The 17,486-nt window shown below is 38.9% G+C and overlaps 2 protein-coding genes across 19 annotated transcripts in view; one reads left to right on the top strand and one right to left on the bottom strand.

The window, feature by feature from the left end:
* FBXO43 (F-box protein 43) overlaps positions 1 to 17,486 on the top strand; it is a 36,256-nt gene that overhangs the window by 8,506 nt on the left and 10,264 nt on the right. For 3 of the 18 annotated variants that reach the window (XM_032316038.1, XM_032316041.1, XM_032316040.1), the window contains exons 1-4: positions 1,406 to 2,273; positions 6,106 to 7,561; positions 10,409 to 10,511; positions 15,115 to 15,318. In XM_032316038.1, coding sequence (XP_032171929.1) covers positions 6,120 to 7,561; positions 10,409 to 10,511; positions 15,115 to 15,318 — 1,749 coding nt within the window. In that variant the 5' untranslated portion in view covers positions 1,406 to 2,273; positions 6,106 to 6,119. Of the gene's footprint in view, positions 1 to 1,244; positions 1,266 to 1,405; positions 2,274 to 6,105; positions 7,562 to 10,408; positions 11,393 to 12,822; positions 13,922 to 15,114; positions 15,319 to 15,421; positions 16,040 to 17,486 lie in introns of those variants that run through there. The other 15 variants (XM_032316036.1, XM_032316034.1, XM_032316043.1 and 12 more) reach the window with 14 other exon arrangements.
* Positions 1,242 to 1,910, bottom strand: LOC116574955 (basic proline-rich protein-like). The gene has a single exon (XM_032316004.1). It carries the CDS (start codon positions 1,908 to 1,910, stop codon positions 1,242 to 1,244), a length of 669 nt encoding a protein of 222 aa, XP_032171895.1.

Raw genomic sequence — 17,486 nt, 5'->3', positions numbered from 1 at the left:
GAAACATAACAACCTCATACTAAATTAATCTTATTTTCTTCCAAATCTGACCTCTGTGCTTCCTCAATCCCTGCCCCCATGCACTTGATTCTGCTAACAGAATATGTTGAGTCTAGGTTCTTCTCCAACCCCACTGGCTTCCAGAGTCATGCAATAGCTCCCTAAGTGGTCTCCTTGCAACCACCCTCACCTCTTTTCCTTCCACTCTCCCTTCTGCCACCAGAGTGATCTTTCTAAAATTAAAATGCTCTGCAATGCCTAGAGGATCAACAGACTTTCAAATGCATCTGAAATTCTCCTTGACTTGGCTTCTTCCCCTTCTCAAAAAAACTTTTTTTGCCCCTTTCTTGAAATAAATCTGAATTTCTAGGTAGAACAAACTATTTAGAGTTTGCCCAGCTACTCCAAGTTTCCTGCTCTTGCACATTTTGAAATTGAAATCACCTGTTGTCTGACTTTTACATTGTCATTCATCTCAAAATCCACCTCAAATCATGGTCTTTATAAAGTTAGCCCTATTCCTTCTCCTTCCTTAGGGTTAGTTGATCCTCTTTCCTTGGTGCTACTACATCCCTCTATTACGGTGCTTGTAAGCCCCTTAAGGCCATAATTGTGCTGTGCTCATCTTTGTATTCCCAGTACCTCGAGTAGTGACTGGCAGAACTTAGTGTTAGTGAGTTTGATTTTGGATATATTTCATTTTGGGTAACTAAAGGGCATCCAGACAGAGAAAGAAATATCCAGTTGGAGGACTGTGGTGGTAGCTGCTATTATTGGCTTAAAAGTGATGGGAGAGGTTCTGCATAAGAATTATGTAAGCACATAATGGTAAAGTTAAACAAACAAACAAACAAATGCTGAGGTAGGCCGTCTCGTTTAGGGAAAAGGCAGAGAAAAAGAAGCCAGAAAAAGGAGACTAGGAGGAAGCTGCCAAGAGAGCCTTGCATAGAGTAGGTAGGTGTCCGGTGAATAATATAAAATATCCCATCTAGCATAATCAAGCATAACCCCGTGTAGAGATGCTGTAACCAAGTTAGTCATACCCTTCAGACCTCATCCTGTGTATAGCTCTACTGCTAAAAGGCGTCATTCGGTTTGTAACCTGCCTTTTATATCTCAGCGAACATTTTCAAGTGAATACTCGCCTGCATTATTTTTAATGCAGGACCCACTACAGGATTAGTGGCCTTTCTATATAATGCTCCCCGAGGTGAGAATGGGCAGAGGCGGAGCCCATGAAGTTAGAAAGCCCGGCTGAGCTTTGGGTAGGGGTGGAAGGGTGGGAAAAGGGAGGACGAGACCTCCTCCAGGGAAGCGGGGACCGGGCCTCGGCCTGCGGGTCGCGGGGCGGCCGGCGGGGGGCGCCGCGGAGGCGGAGGAAGGGGCGGCGCGGGGCGGGGCGGCGCGTAGCGGTTACTCAAGGCGGGCAGTTCAAACCGAAGGAGGGAAACGCGGCGGCCCCACGCGAACGTGGCGTGGGGGTTGCCATAGCCGGGCATCCCTGGGGGCGAGGCGGCGGCTCCTGCCCGGCGCTCCCAGCGGCGGCTGCCTGTCTCCCCTCCCTCCTGGCCCCGCCGCCCGGTCGGTGCGGGTGCGTCTCGGTCTCCAGGTGGGCGGGAGTGGGGGGCCCAAGTGCGTGCGGGCTTCCGGGCGGCCCCGGGTCCGGCCCCACTTTGCTTTCCAGGTGCTGGGACTAGAGAGGTGCCCGGAAGCCGATTTCTTACCGGCTCGTTCCGCTCCAGGGGACGCCCACCCACCCTCCGCCTTTCGGTGGCGTTCTGGGTCCTGGAGGCGGAGCCGAGGCGACCCCCAGTTCCCCCGCCAGCTGGGCCTTGGGAAGGTCCAGGAGGGACGAACGGGGCCAAAGGACGCCCTGGTGAGACCGTTAAGCCCCCACCCTCTGATAGCATCTTGGGGGAGTAAAGGACAGCGCTGCGGCTTCCACTGCATTTTCAGAAAACCCGAATTTGGGAAGGTTCCTCAGTTCCCAGACTAGCTGGAGAGGACAGGGATATTGAAATTACCGTTAATCTGGAAAGCTGAAAGAAACTCAGAATGATTTAGGCCTTTTCATGTGTTAGGAATAATCCGTGCGGTATGTACTTTACGTACCTTTCAAATCTGAGCGGTCATCACGCTGCTGCACGTTCCAATTGTCCAAACTAGAGTTTTGAATTGGTAATACTTTGGCATGAGTTTTAAAGGCAAAGTGAAAGATTTTCTTGTTTGGAAACTCACCTAACTGACATCTAAGAACTCAAGACTTACTGATGGTAAGATTTTCCACTTTAACAAATGAAAATTTGGTTTTAATATAGTTAAATAGTAAGTATTACATTCTCTAACTTAACAAGTGGTCTTAGATTGAATTATAGTTGACATACAATATTACATTAGTTTCAGGTGTACAGCATAGCAATTCTATATTTTTATACATTATGAAATGATCACCTTGATAGGTCTAGTAGTTACCTAGTTATATTTCTAATATGATATATATAATTATTATATAATATATATAAGTACTCTAGTATGATTATCTAGTTATTATCTAAGTTACTACAATATTATTCATTGTATTCCTTATGGTGTATACATTCCCAAGGCTTATTTATTTTTATTTTTATTTTTTTTAAGATTTTATTTATTTATTTGACAGAGAGAGATCACAAGTAGATGGAGAGGCAGGCGCGGGGCGGGGGAAGCAGGCTCCCTGCTGAGCAGAGAGCCCGATGTGGGACTCGATCCCAGGACCCTGAGACCATGACCTGAGCCGAAGGCAGTGGCTTTAACCCACTGAGCCACCCAGGCGCCCAAGGCTTATTTATTTTATACCTGGAAGTTTGTACCTCTAATTCCCTTCACTTATTTTGACCACCCTTTACTCCCATCCCCTCTGGCAACTTTGGATTTGTTCCCTGTATCTATGAGTCTTTTTCTTTTTTGTTTGTTTGTCTGTTTTGTTTCTCAGATTCCACAGTAAGTGAAATCATATGGTATTTGTTTTTGTCTGACTTATTTCACTTAATGTAAGACTTTATGAGTCCATTCATGTCACAAAGGGCAAGATTTCATTCTTTTTTTATGGCCGAGTAATATTTCAATGCATATATGTACCGCATTTTTATCAGTTCATCTATCAATGGACACTTAGGTCTCTCCCATATCTTGGCTCTTGTAAATAATGTTGCAATGAACATAGAGGTACATATATCTTTTCAAATTAGTGTTTTCATTTTCTTTAGATAAATAGCCAGAAGTGGAATTGTTGGATCATATGATAGTTCTATTTTTAATTTTTAAGGAAGCTCCATACAGTTTTCCACAGTGACTGCACCGATTTGCATTCCCAGCAGCAGTGCATGAAGGTTCCTGTTTCTCCATATTCTTGCCAATTTTTTCTTTTTTGAGAACAAGTAGAGGTGTGTTCTCAACACTCAGGAGCCTGGTGTTTAAAATATGAGTACCAAGGAGGCTCATTTGATTAATTAGTGGGCTGTTGAATCAGTAAAATTAAGTAAGTCAATGGTCATTTCAAAATTTTGCACGAGTCTTTTTAAATGATTTAAAAATTAAGTTTTGAAGAATCAAGTTTTGTTTGACCAACGTCTTGGGATAATAAAAAGATGGTCTTGATGACAGAAGAGAAAGCACATTGGAGGTAATTTCAGATGGATAGATGAACAGAAAAAAATTTTTTTTTCTTTACATGTGTATGTTTATATCAAGTGGCTTATGGGTGGTAGGGGGAGAGGATTATCTGCCTTTCCATTCTGTTTCTAACAATTTGCTTGTTTCCCAAATTCTAGCATGGTGAGACACCTAGTGGTAAGGTAGAATAGTTACAATTGCTCTAAAATTTAAGAAGGATTTCCTGACCTAATTTTAACTTGCTTTGTAGACTGATTCTCAAAGAAAAGGAAATATTCATGGGTGGAGGTGCAATGTGAAAGCTCATTATATGTCATTAACTTAATATTTGGAAAACAAAATTGTCTTGAAGCATAATGCAAGTTATAGAAAGCAGAGTTTGATTATCTTGGCTGGTAAGCACGTACAAAAGACAGCAGTCATTCTTATGATCTCTGGTGATCTAAATCAGAAAATAACATGTATGAGATTTAGCATAATTGAATATAAGTTTAAAAGGTTGAAAAACACTTAGATATTTTGTCCAGTAATAATCATCCCATGATTATTTTACCATAAAAAATCTTGTTTTGTGGTTGAAATAGCATTTGTTGTTGTTGTTTTTAAGAACTCATTCACTTAAGCACTTAATTACTATGCATAAATATATTACTCATTCATAAATATAAACTCATTCACTTAGGCACTTAATTAATCTAGGCATAAGTATATTACTTTCCCCATTATAGACAACTAAAATATACTTTCCCAGGATCTTTCAATAGAGAAAAATCATGCATTTGATCTGGAGAAAACTTTGAAAGAATGACAGTTTTCTTAGTGTTCTTTGAATAATCTGGAGAAATACCAGAAACTATGATAATTTTCTTCCCTTCACACCCTTTAAGATTTGAGTTTTGAAAAAGAAGGAACGTGATAATACCGTTAAGAAAAGGTTGAGGAACAGACCTGTACCCCTGGGGCAAATAATACATTATATGTTAATAAAAATAATTAATAAAAAATTTAAAAAATAAAATACAGGAGTTGACTGCTGAAAAGAACAAAACGCTGAGGAGAAAAAAAATCAAAGAGAAAAAGTAAATTTAAAAAAAAGAGAAGGTTGAGGAGGATTTCCTGGTGTTGTTCCTTACACATATAATTACTGGGTAACTCATTAAGTAATTACAAAGTAATTTACTTGAATTCTATACTTGTAATTTCAAGAATATTATTAAGGGTGAGTTTCCCACAAAGAGTTATCTGTTACCTGTGAATTCAAGCCTGCAACTGGACCTGATGTCTTAAAATTTAGAAAATGAGACAAAAATAATATGCTAGGTTTGTGATGGCCCTGTATTTCTGAGGTGCTGGTTTATTTTGGTTAGCTCAAGAAGAATGTATTAGTAATTTATCAATCAGCCAAGGAGTCTTTGCAAAGTAATGCATCTGGGAGCTCAGACCTTGAGAATGGTCATGGGGATTGGATATCTGTGAGAGGCCTATGTTACAAGTATGAATAACATTATCCTGGCATTGCTTGGTCAAGTTGCAGTCAAATCTAGTGGCAGCACTTATGTTCATTAATCCATGAACATGACACATTTCCAAAAACATGTTCAAAAATTTGGCATAAAAAATTTTTTTTTTAAGATTTTATTTATAGAGATCACAAGCAGGGACAGAGGCAGGCAGAGAGAGAGGGGGAAGCAGGCTCCCCGCCCAGCAGAGAGCCCGGTGCAGGGCTCCGTCCCAGGACCCTGAGACCAGGACCCAAGCCGAAGGCAGAGGCCCAACCCACTGAGACCCCCAACGCCCCTGGCATAAAAGTTTTTTAAACAGCTTTACTTAAATACCAGAACTTTGAAGGGAAATATCCAGCTGACTAGATATAGGCCAGTATGAATAAGCTAGAATATTGAAACTATTATTATGTACTGTTAAAATCATAAGGTAATAAAATCTAAAAATGATGCAGCCAGATTTTTCCCTCAAGTGTAGTTTAATATTTGTGCGTAGCACTTAGACTATGTTTAATCGAATTGTCTGTGAATATGTATAACTCCCATATTTTGGTTTTTGTGATGCTAAAAGTTGGGTAAAGTAATATACAAATGAGTATATAGTAGAGTAGATTTATTTTTTATTTATTTTTTAAAAGATATTATATATTTACTTGACAGAGAAAGAGCGCACCATCAGGGGGAGCAGGTAGAGGGAGAAGCAAACTCCCCGCTGAGCAGGGACCCCCATGTGGGGCTCCATCCCAGGACCCTGGGATCATGACCTGAGCTGAAGACAGACACCTAACAACTGAGCCACCCAGGCACCCCCTAGATTTATTTTTAAAGTAACTTTTCTTATTGCCATAACATTTTCTGTTGTTATTCATATTCCTAACAAGTAATATATTTTGGTATAAGCTGCTAGACTACTCATTTCAAAGGAAGAATAAAATTTGTTTTCCCTTTGTAGAAACAGATTTGAAGATGTCAGAGAGACATTCAAGTCAAGCTTGCCCTGGAGTGGGAAATAAGGTGGACCGTCCTGCTGTCAATTTCAAATACTCCAGCTTCAGAGACTTTTGCTCCACATCTTCATTTCAAGATAGTGGCTACAATGAGCTCTTACAACCTTGCAACTTTGAGAATACAGATAAAGAATTTTTTGGAGAGAAAGAAAAAGGCCCAACATTAATCCATGAACATCCTGAAACTTCAAATCTGGGATTAACTCATACTTTAGAATCTCCAACTCAAAAAAAGAGATTTTTCTTTTCTAGGAAGGAGAATGATAAAACTCCAGAACTTTGTGAAACCCCTAAAGTCAGTGGAAAAAAACGTTTACTGCGTAGAAGGTTGGACATATCTTTCTCTCTCCTAAAGGGGGACTTTGAATCACAAAATAGTTCTCTAGAAAATAGTATAAGCCAGGTTCTCCACTTAGAAAAAAATATTCCAGGCAGTGCTTCAAGTTTTCCAAGACAAACCAGTTTTAGTCCTTTAGTTACTAGTTCTTTGAAAACAGAAGAAGCAACCTCCAGCAGTCAAAAATTGAGACTTAATTTTTCTCAACAGAAGACTTCCACAGTTGATGATTCCAAAGATGACTGTAGCCTATTTGAGGTTGAATGTATATCTCCAATTCAGGGTAATAGTTTTAAAGACTCTATCACACATGACCTTAGTGATAGCAGTCTATTTATTAATGATGAGAATATATACCCCAAACTTCTGGGCTCCTCTGCTAGTGGAACATCTTATGGAACAAACGAGAACTTATGTGTGACTCCAGTAAGTAGTCTTGTAGCAAACATTAAATTTAATGCAAGTCAAAGGCTCTCTCCTACAGCTGAAGTGAAGGGCAATATTTCAACACCTGAAGATAGTGGTTTTAACTCACTTTGTTTGGATAAATCGGAAGATTCCCTCTCTGACCAGGAGGGTTCTTTCCGAGAACTTTGGAAACAAAAGGGAACGGTCAAAGTGGAGGACACCATAAAAAAGTCAAGACATCTTCGAAGGCTGAGAAGATTGTCCACGCTTCAGGAACAAAGCTCACAATCTGAGACAGAGAGGGACTCTGACTTGGAAGCAACACCAGCAGCTGCTTCAGACACCTCGGAGAGTCAGCTGAGCAGTTACAATGATATTTTAAGCTTTAAGAATTTATCAAAGACCCCAGCCTTGCAGTTAGTGCACGAGCTCTTCATGAGAAACAAAAGAAAAAGATTCCAGCAAACTGGTGCTCATGAATGGTTAGAAGAGAAGGATGGGGGGCAAATAGCCATACTACAGTGTGTCCTTGCAGGACTGATTGGCAAGAAAATGGGTATAGAAAAGCTGGACATCTTAACAGAATTAAAATACAGAAATTTAAAACATATTCTTGCTATGATTTTAGGTTCCTTGACTGCAGAAAACCTATGCAGGTAAGAAATAAAAATTTTTTTCTGAAGTAAAACTTCTTGTCACTTTTTTTTTTTTAAGTTGGAAAGCTTTTCTATGAGTTGAGTAGTTGTCCTGTTTTTTATTTGTTATGTTTTATTATTTCTGTCTTTATCAAAGTGTTTTGTGAGCTTCCTAAGAGTGGTTTACTGAGCTTCCTAATAGGGTTAGTTCTGTTTAAATTCTTGTTTTAGGGGTGCCTGGGTGGCTCAGTTGGGTAGGGGTCCAACTCCTGGTTTGGGCTGGAGTCAGGTTGTGGGGTGGAGCTCTGTCTTGGGCTTTGATCTCAGTGGGGAGTCTTCTGGGAGATTTTCTCTCCCTGCCCCTCCACTACAACCTCTATTTCTCTCTCTTTTAAAATAAATAAGTAAATCTCTAAAAAAAAATGAAATCCTCTTTTAGAAGCATCAATGTAGTCTTCTGGATAAAGTTCATGTCACTGTCATTTGGGAAGAGTGTTTCTAAATGTTGAACTTTAAATTTGCAAGATAGTAAGCTATATTCCACAAAAGTTATTTAATGATTTAATAGTTCATATCTTGTTTTCAGATTGCAAATTGTATTAAAGTTATGACACTTGGCCAGAAATAATGCAAAGTATTATGGTAACTAAGAAATGATAACATACAAAAGATACCATTTAATTATTTAATCTAAATTCTAGAATCCAAAATGATGGTTAGCTTTCATTTTAGGGCTTGGTTGTCCCAGAAACCGAGGGAATATGGATTAGTGCATTTTCATTGCTAACAGGGCTGTGTAACATGGTTACTTTTGGGAATTTCAAGGAATTAGAAACTGAAGAATTTTTGTTAACAAGAATTCTAGTATATTGGATGCTGCTACATGAAGAGAAACAGATATTTAGGAGGACTGAGGACAGGAACTAGGGTTACAAAGACTAAAATGAGACTGTGTTCATACTGGCAATTTGGGGGTATTGCAAGACTATCCGAAGACAAGACCCTTGGGAATGCCATGACTAGGAAGGAGGGAAGTCTGTAGAACAGGACTCTGCAAGGCAACAGAAGGGGAAGGGTATGCAGGAGCGTTTGTGAATTTGATTTTTGATAGAAATATGTCAAGAGTTTGGGTCATAGAATCCTTGCTGGTTTTATGGCTACTACTTTTATTAAAGCCCTTCTTCACAATCACTGGATATAAATTGAGATTTTCTGTTTGTTTGCTGTTTGTTTGTTTGTTTTTAAAGATTTTATGTATTTATTTGACAGAAATCACAAGTAGATGGAGAGGCAGGCAGAGAGAGAGAGAGGGAAGCAGGCTCCCTGCTGAGCAGAGAGCCCGAATCGGGACTCCATCCCAGGACCCTGAGATCATGACCTGAGCCGAAGGCAGTGGCTTAACCCACTGAGCCACCCAGGCACCCCACTGTCCAAATTATTTGTAGGTCATTGTAGAGAATTGTAGAATTTCAGAGCTGGAAGTCTTTTGAGACATCTAGTCTAATCACATATTTTGAAGATGAGGAAACTGTGTTCCAGAGAATTTAAGTGACCTTCCAACAGTCATTCAAGGAGATAAGAATATATCTAGGTCTATAATTGAGCCCTCTGATTTTTTTTTTTTTTAAGAGAGGGAGAGGTAGGGGCGGGGGGCAGAAGGAGAGAGAATCTTAAGCAGGCTTCACACTGGGTGTGGAGCCCAATGCCAGGCTTGATCCCAAGACCCTGAGAGCATGACCTGAGCTGAAATCAAGAGTCAGACACTTAACTGACTGAGCCACCCAGGTGCCCCGAGCCCTCTGTTTTCCAATCTAATACTGTCTTACAAACTCATATTAAGATTTAAGGCCTTTCTAAATAAACTTGACCCAGAATGTACTTGGTGTAATCCAAGTGGGACGTAGTGTACCTGGGTGTATATGCCTTTTAAAGAATGTTTGAATGAGAAAAATTGTTTAAGAAATCAAGGAGATGGCTGAAATGTAGGAAGTTTATTTTTATATGCTGTAGTATTTGGATAGAGACCAGTTAAAAACTTGCGTGATACTTTTGGGTGCTCGCCTGTGGGAACAGTTGATATTCGGTCATATTTTTGTAATTACCTCTTCTCCACAGCCCTCCAAATGCATAGTATTTGTACTGCAGAATGCGTGTATAATGTTAGCAGAGTTGATTCTCAGTAATGTGAGAGATTATGGTCAGTTGAAATAACTGTGGCAAATACCCAATTGCATAGCTCCTTTCTGCCCCATTAACAGGTGACTTTTTGCTTTTTCCTTCCCATCAATCTGATACAAGACACATGTACTGGCTTAGGGAGAGGCAAGGCAATTGAAGTGGCCACAGTAACCGGAAGAACAGTATTACCTCCCTAACAGCAAGCGGCCTTTTTGTAATTGTCTGATCTTATTCCCTTTGAATGATTTAAGTTAGAGTAATAAAAAAGACCAGATTAACAGCTGAGAGATTATCTTTTCTTTCATAATTTGTATAGCCAAAGTTATTGATGGGCAATCACTGGATATAAATTGAGATTTTCTGTTTGTTTGCTGTTTGTTTGTTTGCTTGTTTGTTTGTTTTTAAAGATTTTATGTATTTATTTGACAGAAATCACAAGTAGATGGAGAGGCAGGCAGAGAGAGAGAGAGGGAAGCAGGCTCCCTGCTGAGCAGAGAGCCTGATGCGGGACTCGATCCCAGGACCCTGAGATCATGACCTGAGCCGAAGGCAGCGGCTTAACCCACTGAGCCACCCAGGCGCCCCACTGTCCAAAATCTTTAAAACAAGCTTTTCTTATTAATTACCATATGCAAAAAATGTTAATTTTTTGGAATATATGCACTATAAAGACCAATGATTTTGTTGTAGTGTTTGGAAAGTGAGCAGAAATTGGCATGAAATTATTGTTCAAGATAAAAAAGCAAATCGGAGGAGGAAATTCTATATCTCACAACTGAAAGCAGATTCTGAGGTAATGTATACAATACTTTTCTCAAATGGATTTGTAAAAATAATAATCGCAAATAGCCAGACAACCAAATTTGGTTTTCCTGCTATCTTTTAACCATTTTTCATTTAGCAAACATTCACTCATGAATGTTTTACCTCTCCCAAACTCCATTTCCTTCCAGTCCATAAGTGAAGTAGACTGCCCAGCATCAAGAGCATCCTAGGGTTTGTTGTTGAAGTATGTGTGCTGTTAGCAGGGTTTGAATACCAGTGCTCTGCTGGATCCTATTCGTAATTAGATGTCCTTATAACATTTTCTATCTAGTCTTTTGAGCGGATACTATGTGCCAATTGCTCAGATTACAATGGTGAACCTTTCTGAAGTGGTGCCCACTCTCTTGGAGCTCATGCCCCATGGGTGATACAAATAAGCAGGTGATTATAATACAGGTGTGTTAGGGGCAACCCAGAGTTTTTTCTACCAGAACATTTTAAAGGGGCATTTGATACTTGGGAATCAAGAGAAGGCTTTTCAGAAGAAGCACAACTCTGCGGAGACCTGAAGGAGGAGTGAGTGGCTTACCGAGTGAAGTTGGGGAGGAGCGTTTCCGCAGCATCGAGGAAGGCCTGGAAGTGAGCGAGTGTGGCAGACAAGCACTGGTAAAGCATCATAAGCTTGTATTTTCTTGAAGATTTGAGAACCAGCTTTGAATTGACAGGAAAAGTTCTGCAGAAGCTGATTAATTCTTCCGAGCGACACTACTTTGTGTCCTAGACATCTCATAACTCTGGCAACCGTGTGCGCTCTATATGAACTTTCAGATCTTTCTTGGCCATCAGTATTAAGAGAAACCACAAGAGTTCACTCTCTTCTCCTTGTTTTAGTAAAAAGCATTTAATGACGTAAGTAAATTTCTAATTTGACAAAATATGATAATTGAGCTGACACATAGTTTAAACAAACATTAATACCTAGATACAGATTGGTAGGTTTCTCATTACGATGAAATATCAGGGACTGCACCTAACTAAAATGTTGACTTTCCATTTTACTTTGAAGAAAAGTTTTAACCTTTTTTTACCTATGATATTGCCTTATAGCTTACAGTTCCTGGCCACTTAACTGCTGCAGCTTCTGGCCCTGGGAGCTTATAATCGAGAAAATATAAATTGCCTTCTTAACTTCTGATCTTTTTAGAGTGCTGCTCTATATGCTAAGGACTTACTTTAAAAAATAATTTTTTAAAAGATTTTATATATTAATTTGAGAGAGAGCAGCAGAGGGAGAGGGAGAAGTAGGCTCCCCATTGGGCAGTGAGCCAGTGGATCACTGGATCCAGGAGCTGGATCCTAGGACCCTGGGATCATGACCTAAGCTGAAGGTAGACTTTTACCCAACCGAGCCACCCAGAAGCCCCTTAAAAAGACAATTTTTTTGAAGATTTTATCTCTTTATTTGAGAGAGAGAGAGGGTACAAATGGGGAGAAGCAGGCAGAGAGAGAGAGGGAGAAGCCAACTGCCTGCTGAGCAGGGAGTCAGAGTGGGGCTGGATCCCAGGATTCTGGGATCATGATGTGAGCCAAAGGCAGATGCTTAACAAACTGAGCCACCCAGGCGCCCCCGAAAAATTTTTAAGCAAGCATCTATTAATATTAAGCTGTTAGCTCCATGTCCATTGTACATCCAACAAGGAAAGAAATGTGGTTATGTTTGGCAACACTTAAGGTAATTCTAGATAAAATATTCTGTCTTCATCTCCTGGCCACCACTTCTTTGTTCCAACTTTATTTCTTAAAGGACTATACTTTTTCCTTACTTGAACCTTTTTCTCTTATTATGGTTTGCTTTTTAATTTTTTTTCAAAGTAAAACAAGTACATGGTTTAAGAAGTCAAATTGGGCTACAAGGCTTATAACAAAACACATTCTCTTGCCTGTCTCTTCCTACCCTTGATTCTTGCCCCAAGTTAATCACTTTCAGTTCTTCATTTGTTCCTTTTCAGATTTGCCTCTACATTTCTAGGTAGCATGCCTTTCCTGCTATTTCTTGGCTTTTTTTTTTTTTCTAAGAATTTGTTCTCCAACTTCTCACCACTTCTACCACTACCTATCCACCCACCGACCCCTTTCTCCTTTTCTCCTGTCTCACTAATGTAACCACACCACTATTCGGGAGTGAATCAGAATTAGGTGCTGACATTATTAAGACTGTGTTGACATTATGAGTTTTGATAGCTGAAACATGCAGTACACTATGATTACACCTTTTTTCTATATAACTTTTTTTTTCCAGAGTTAATAATTGCCTAGTTTCTTTCTTTTGTTTTGCTTAGTGTTTCTCTGTACAGATCCCCGATTCATCTCCTATTATCCACCAGAACTGGAAATCTCCTCTGTGTAAGTCCAGACAAATCAGGTATTCTTCCTGTTCCTTCCTCTCCCTAGAGACATCCTTCCTGGTGCACTTTGCCACCCTATTCTGATACGGACCGGTTGCTTTCCACATAAACTATCTTAATGTGTATCATTGACCCAAACAGAAACATTACAAGACAAAGTTGTTTGAGGTTTTCCTCATACTTGTGTAATGTCTCTGAAATCTCCTTATGTATAAAAGTTAGAAGGCAAACACCAGCTCGGTGTCATAGGATCTCAATTTCATCTATTTGCTTTGCAGCCGTAACAATGAGTGTTAGAATGGGGATACGCCTTTTCCACCGAATTTCTTAATTTACTGTACTCCTCACTGTTCTCTTATAACCATGGAAAGGAACAACCATACAGGGACTCCACTTTCACATTTAAATATCTTCCTGTAACATGATGTGACTTTGAAAAATTTTCGCCCTCACGAATATGTGCCTTGGTTGCCTGCTTTGCCTCCTTTGCTCAGAGATGGAAGCACACGTTTTAAACTCTAGGAGGCCTGGGTTTAGACTGTTTTATTCACTGGCACCCTTAGGAGTTCTATAAATATTTGTTAAATAAATGAATATTCTGTAGCTGAAATGTGTTTCAACAATGTATCTCTATTCATTTTGTTGGTTCATACACAATCACTGTGTTTACCAACCACATCGAAATCCATCAAAATTTTGGTATGCTGTTGTGTCATGTTCTTGTGTCCTAGGCTGCAAGTTATTTATACAAATGTACTATAAAGAGATGTATGGAGTCCTTGAAAAAGTTCATTTGTATTCATTCCATTTTTAGAAAACCAATATTCATCCATTACACTTATGCCTATGTTGTTTTAACTGTTAATCACAGAATTTTTCACAACCAGCTAATCTTATTTCCTATATTTATCATTCTATAATTTCTCTTATTTTTTCTCACCTTCCTTTTAGGAGCCAATTGTGGCAAAGGGAAACTATCAAGGGAGAGGAAGCACAGTTTTAGGTAGACACATGAGGAAATTCACTCTCAGTACATTTTTTTTTTTTAAGATTTTATTTATTTATTTGACAGAGAGAAATCACAAGTAGACGGAGAGGCAGGCAGAGAGAGAGAGAGAGAGAGGGAAGCAGGCTCCCTGCCGAGCAGAGAGCCCGATGCGGGACTCGATCCCAGGACCCTGAGATCACGACCCGAGCCGAAGGCAGTGGCTTAACCCACTGAGCCACCCAGGCGCCCCTCACTCTCAGTACATTTTATTTTGAGAAATGTTCAAGAATGCCAATTTGTTAAAAAAAAAAAAAAAAAAGAAACCAAAACCTTGTATTTTTCCATTATCAACCTGAACAAAATAGAAGGTTTATTGAAAATATTTCTAGGCTGAATATTTAAGTAATGTGGAAATCCAGTTTAGAGAAGAGATACCTTTTTTCTCTTTTTAAAATACCAAAGATTTTTTTTATTAAAATGTAAGTATAAAAATGATTCCAGTACTTACACATATTGTAAAAACTAACTAAAATAATTAGATTTCATGGTCTAACCAGGCCCATTATTCTTCTGACATGTGGCTAAGGTAAGAAACCTTCAAAGAATTCCATGATACCCCATAGCAAACTTTACAAAGATTTGCCTCTTCTTAAACTTTGACTTAAACAATGAATCTTGGAACACTGAAAAAATAAAATAAATCTTTAAAAAATTAAAAGTTAAAAAAAACAAAAAGACAAAAAAACAAACCTTGACTTAAAAGAGGGGTTTGGCCAACTCCAGTCTGTGGGCCAATCCTGTCCATCATTTCTGTTTTTAAAGTAAGTTGCTTTGGAACATAGCCTTGCCCTTTCATTTACATACCACTACAGCTTCTTTTGCTAAAATGGCAGTTGAGTAGCTGTGACTATCTGGCCTGCAAAATGTAAAATATACACTATTTGGCCTTTTTCTGGAGAAGTTTGCCAACCCATGCCTTAATCAGAAAAATAACCAATCATGCAAGCTTAAAGCTAACATTTATTGTTTTAACATCGTTCCTCTATATTTCTTTGACATTTAAATGTTAGATGAGAGATTTTTCATCTAAAAAGGAAAGGAAAAAGGAAGGTTTTAGGGAGAAAATTCTAGTGGAATTTAGTGTGAAATCCCTTTCGGTGTTTAAATACATGTGCATCAGAAAACTGTTCTGGAACTTTTGATATTACGGTACTGACCCTTCTTCTCCTTTACTGCAGGGAGCTAGAGTAAATGTTGAGGATGCTGCCACTAGGCTCCATCTTTTAAATCGATCAGCTTTAAGATCCGTGCAAGCTCAGGCTAAGATACCAGGTTTTCAAAAAGGAGAAGTTTCAACATTTTCTCCTTGGGGAGAAGTTTTGACACCTATAGCAAGTTCTTCTGTTACCCCCTTAAGTAGTAAACAGGAAGAATATGTTAAGGTGAGTATTTCTCATAAGTTACTAGAAATAAATATTTAAAGTTTGAAATAAAGTGATTCTCTGGATGAAATTGGAAGATTTAGTGTGTGTGCTCTCACTGCAGGTTGCCAAAACACTATTTATTGATGAAGCCTTAAAACCTTGCCCCAGGTGCCAATCCCCTGCTAAGTACCAGCCATATAAGAAAAGGGGACTGTGTAGCCGCACAGCCTGTGGTTTTGACTTTTGTGTGTTATGTTTGTGTGCTTATCATGGGTCTGAAGAATGTAGTAGAGGAGCAGCAAAGCCAAGAACTAGAAAAGATGCTCTTCCAGGAAGTGCCCAGAGTAAGCGGAATTTAAAACGCCTTTAAAGAGACTCTCAAATAAAAGAAGCATTCCCCGTAAACAACGTTTTGTCTGACTTAAAATTATGGCTATTTTGAAAGCATGCAACATTTCCCATTAATAACAGATGGTGATTTATTTCCTCTTTTGTATATATCATAATCTATGTCTGTATTCTTTGAAGTGATGAGTTTGGAAAAAATTTTATTTTGCTGTGTCACATTTTCCCATTTTAGTAAGTGTTTTTAAATAAAGAGTTTTTAATGTTATATATATGTATTTAACTGTTTCATGTAACCTTTGAAAATTGTGCATTTCATCACTCTGTGTTGAAATGTTCTTCAATCACTTTTTAAATATAGTTTTCCAAGTAATATTACAAATTTTAAGCTTGAGACAGATGGCCTTATAGATTTGGAAAATAAGTATTTGACTGAAATGAAATATAAATAAAATGTTTTCAGAAGTTCTATTGAATTTACTCTATAATTTCAATCTTTTAATTTAGTGAATATCATATGTGAGCAGATTAAGTAAAATTTACTTAATGATTACTAAGAAGACATAAAAGTAACTTCTTAGACATAGGTTGTTATTCAGAGTGAGAATCTCAGTCAGTAAATCCTCATAAGTCATGTACTTCATTTAAATACTTTTTAAAATTCCAGAACTATAATCATAGATTCCATTTGTTTTCTTTTTTTTTAAAGATTTTATTTATTTATTTGAGAGAGAGAGAATGAAAGAGAGAACATGAGAAGGGAGAGGGTCAAAGGGAGAAACAGACTCCCTGCTGAGCAGGGAGCCTGATGCAGGACTCAGTGTTGGGGCTCCAGGAACATGACCTGAGCCAAAGGTAGTTGCTTAACCAACTGAGCCACCCAGGTGCCCCTCCATTTGTTTAATCTAGGCTCAGTATCAGCATTGTGACAAATTTGGACTAGCTAGAAAAGATTGTTGTTGGTTTTTTTTTTTTTTTCTCAACAGTTAGTTTTGGGTTGGGTCTTTTTGTTTGTTTTTAAAGATTTTATTTATTTATTTGACAGAGAGAAACACAGCGAGAGAGGGAACGCAAGCAGGGGGAGTGGGAGAGGGAGAAGCAGGCTTCCCACTGAGAAGGGAGTGCCATGCAGGCTTGATCCCATGACCCTGGGATCATGACATGAGCCAAAGGCAGACCCTTAATGACTGAGCCACCCAGGTGCCCCTGGATTTGGTTTCTTAAATAACAAAGTTTACCGGATTATTTATAATGTACCACTTTCCGAAAATGATTGGGGGTAGCATGTTCCATTTGTAGAATAGAAGCAAGAAAGAGCTAAGTTCTATTATTGAACAAATTACTACAACCAGCGGAAATTTGAAGACAGTTTCATATTTCTTTGTCTTTAGGTAACCAATGTGTGTATATCTCTCTGTACACACTATACACACAGATTTAAAATATAACTCTTCTTTTTTTTTTAAGATTTTTTATTTATTAATTTGACAGAGAGAGAGAGAGATCACAAGTAGGCAGAGAGACAGGAAGAGGGAGAGGGGGAAGCAGACTCCCCGCTGAGCAGAGAGCCTGATTCAGGGCTCCATCCTAGGACCCCGAGATCATGCATGACCTGAGCCGAAGGCAGAGGCTTAACCCACTGAGCCACCCAGGTGCCCCTAAAATGTAGCTCTTCTTATACAGTATTTTAATAAGATAATTTAAAAGTGTGAATTGGATATAGATACATTTGTTTTTTTTTTTTTTTAAAGATTTTATTTACTTATTTAGAGGGTGGAGGACAGGTGAGTAGGGCTAGAGGCAGAGTGAGAGGGATAAGCAGACTCTGTGTGGCGCCCAGT

This window comes from Mustela erminea, chromosome 16 (genome assembly GCF_009829155.1).
Source record: "Mustela erminea isolate mMusErm1 chromosome 16, mMusErm1.Pri, whole genome shotgun sequence".
NCBI classification, from domain to species: Eukaryota; Metazoa; Chordata; class Mammalia; order Carnivora; family Mustelidae; genus Mustela; species Mustela erminea.
The sequence above is the reverse complement of the archived record's forward strand: the minus strand, read 5'-3'. Positions and strand labels throughout refer to the sequence as shown.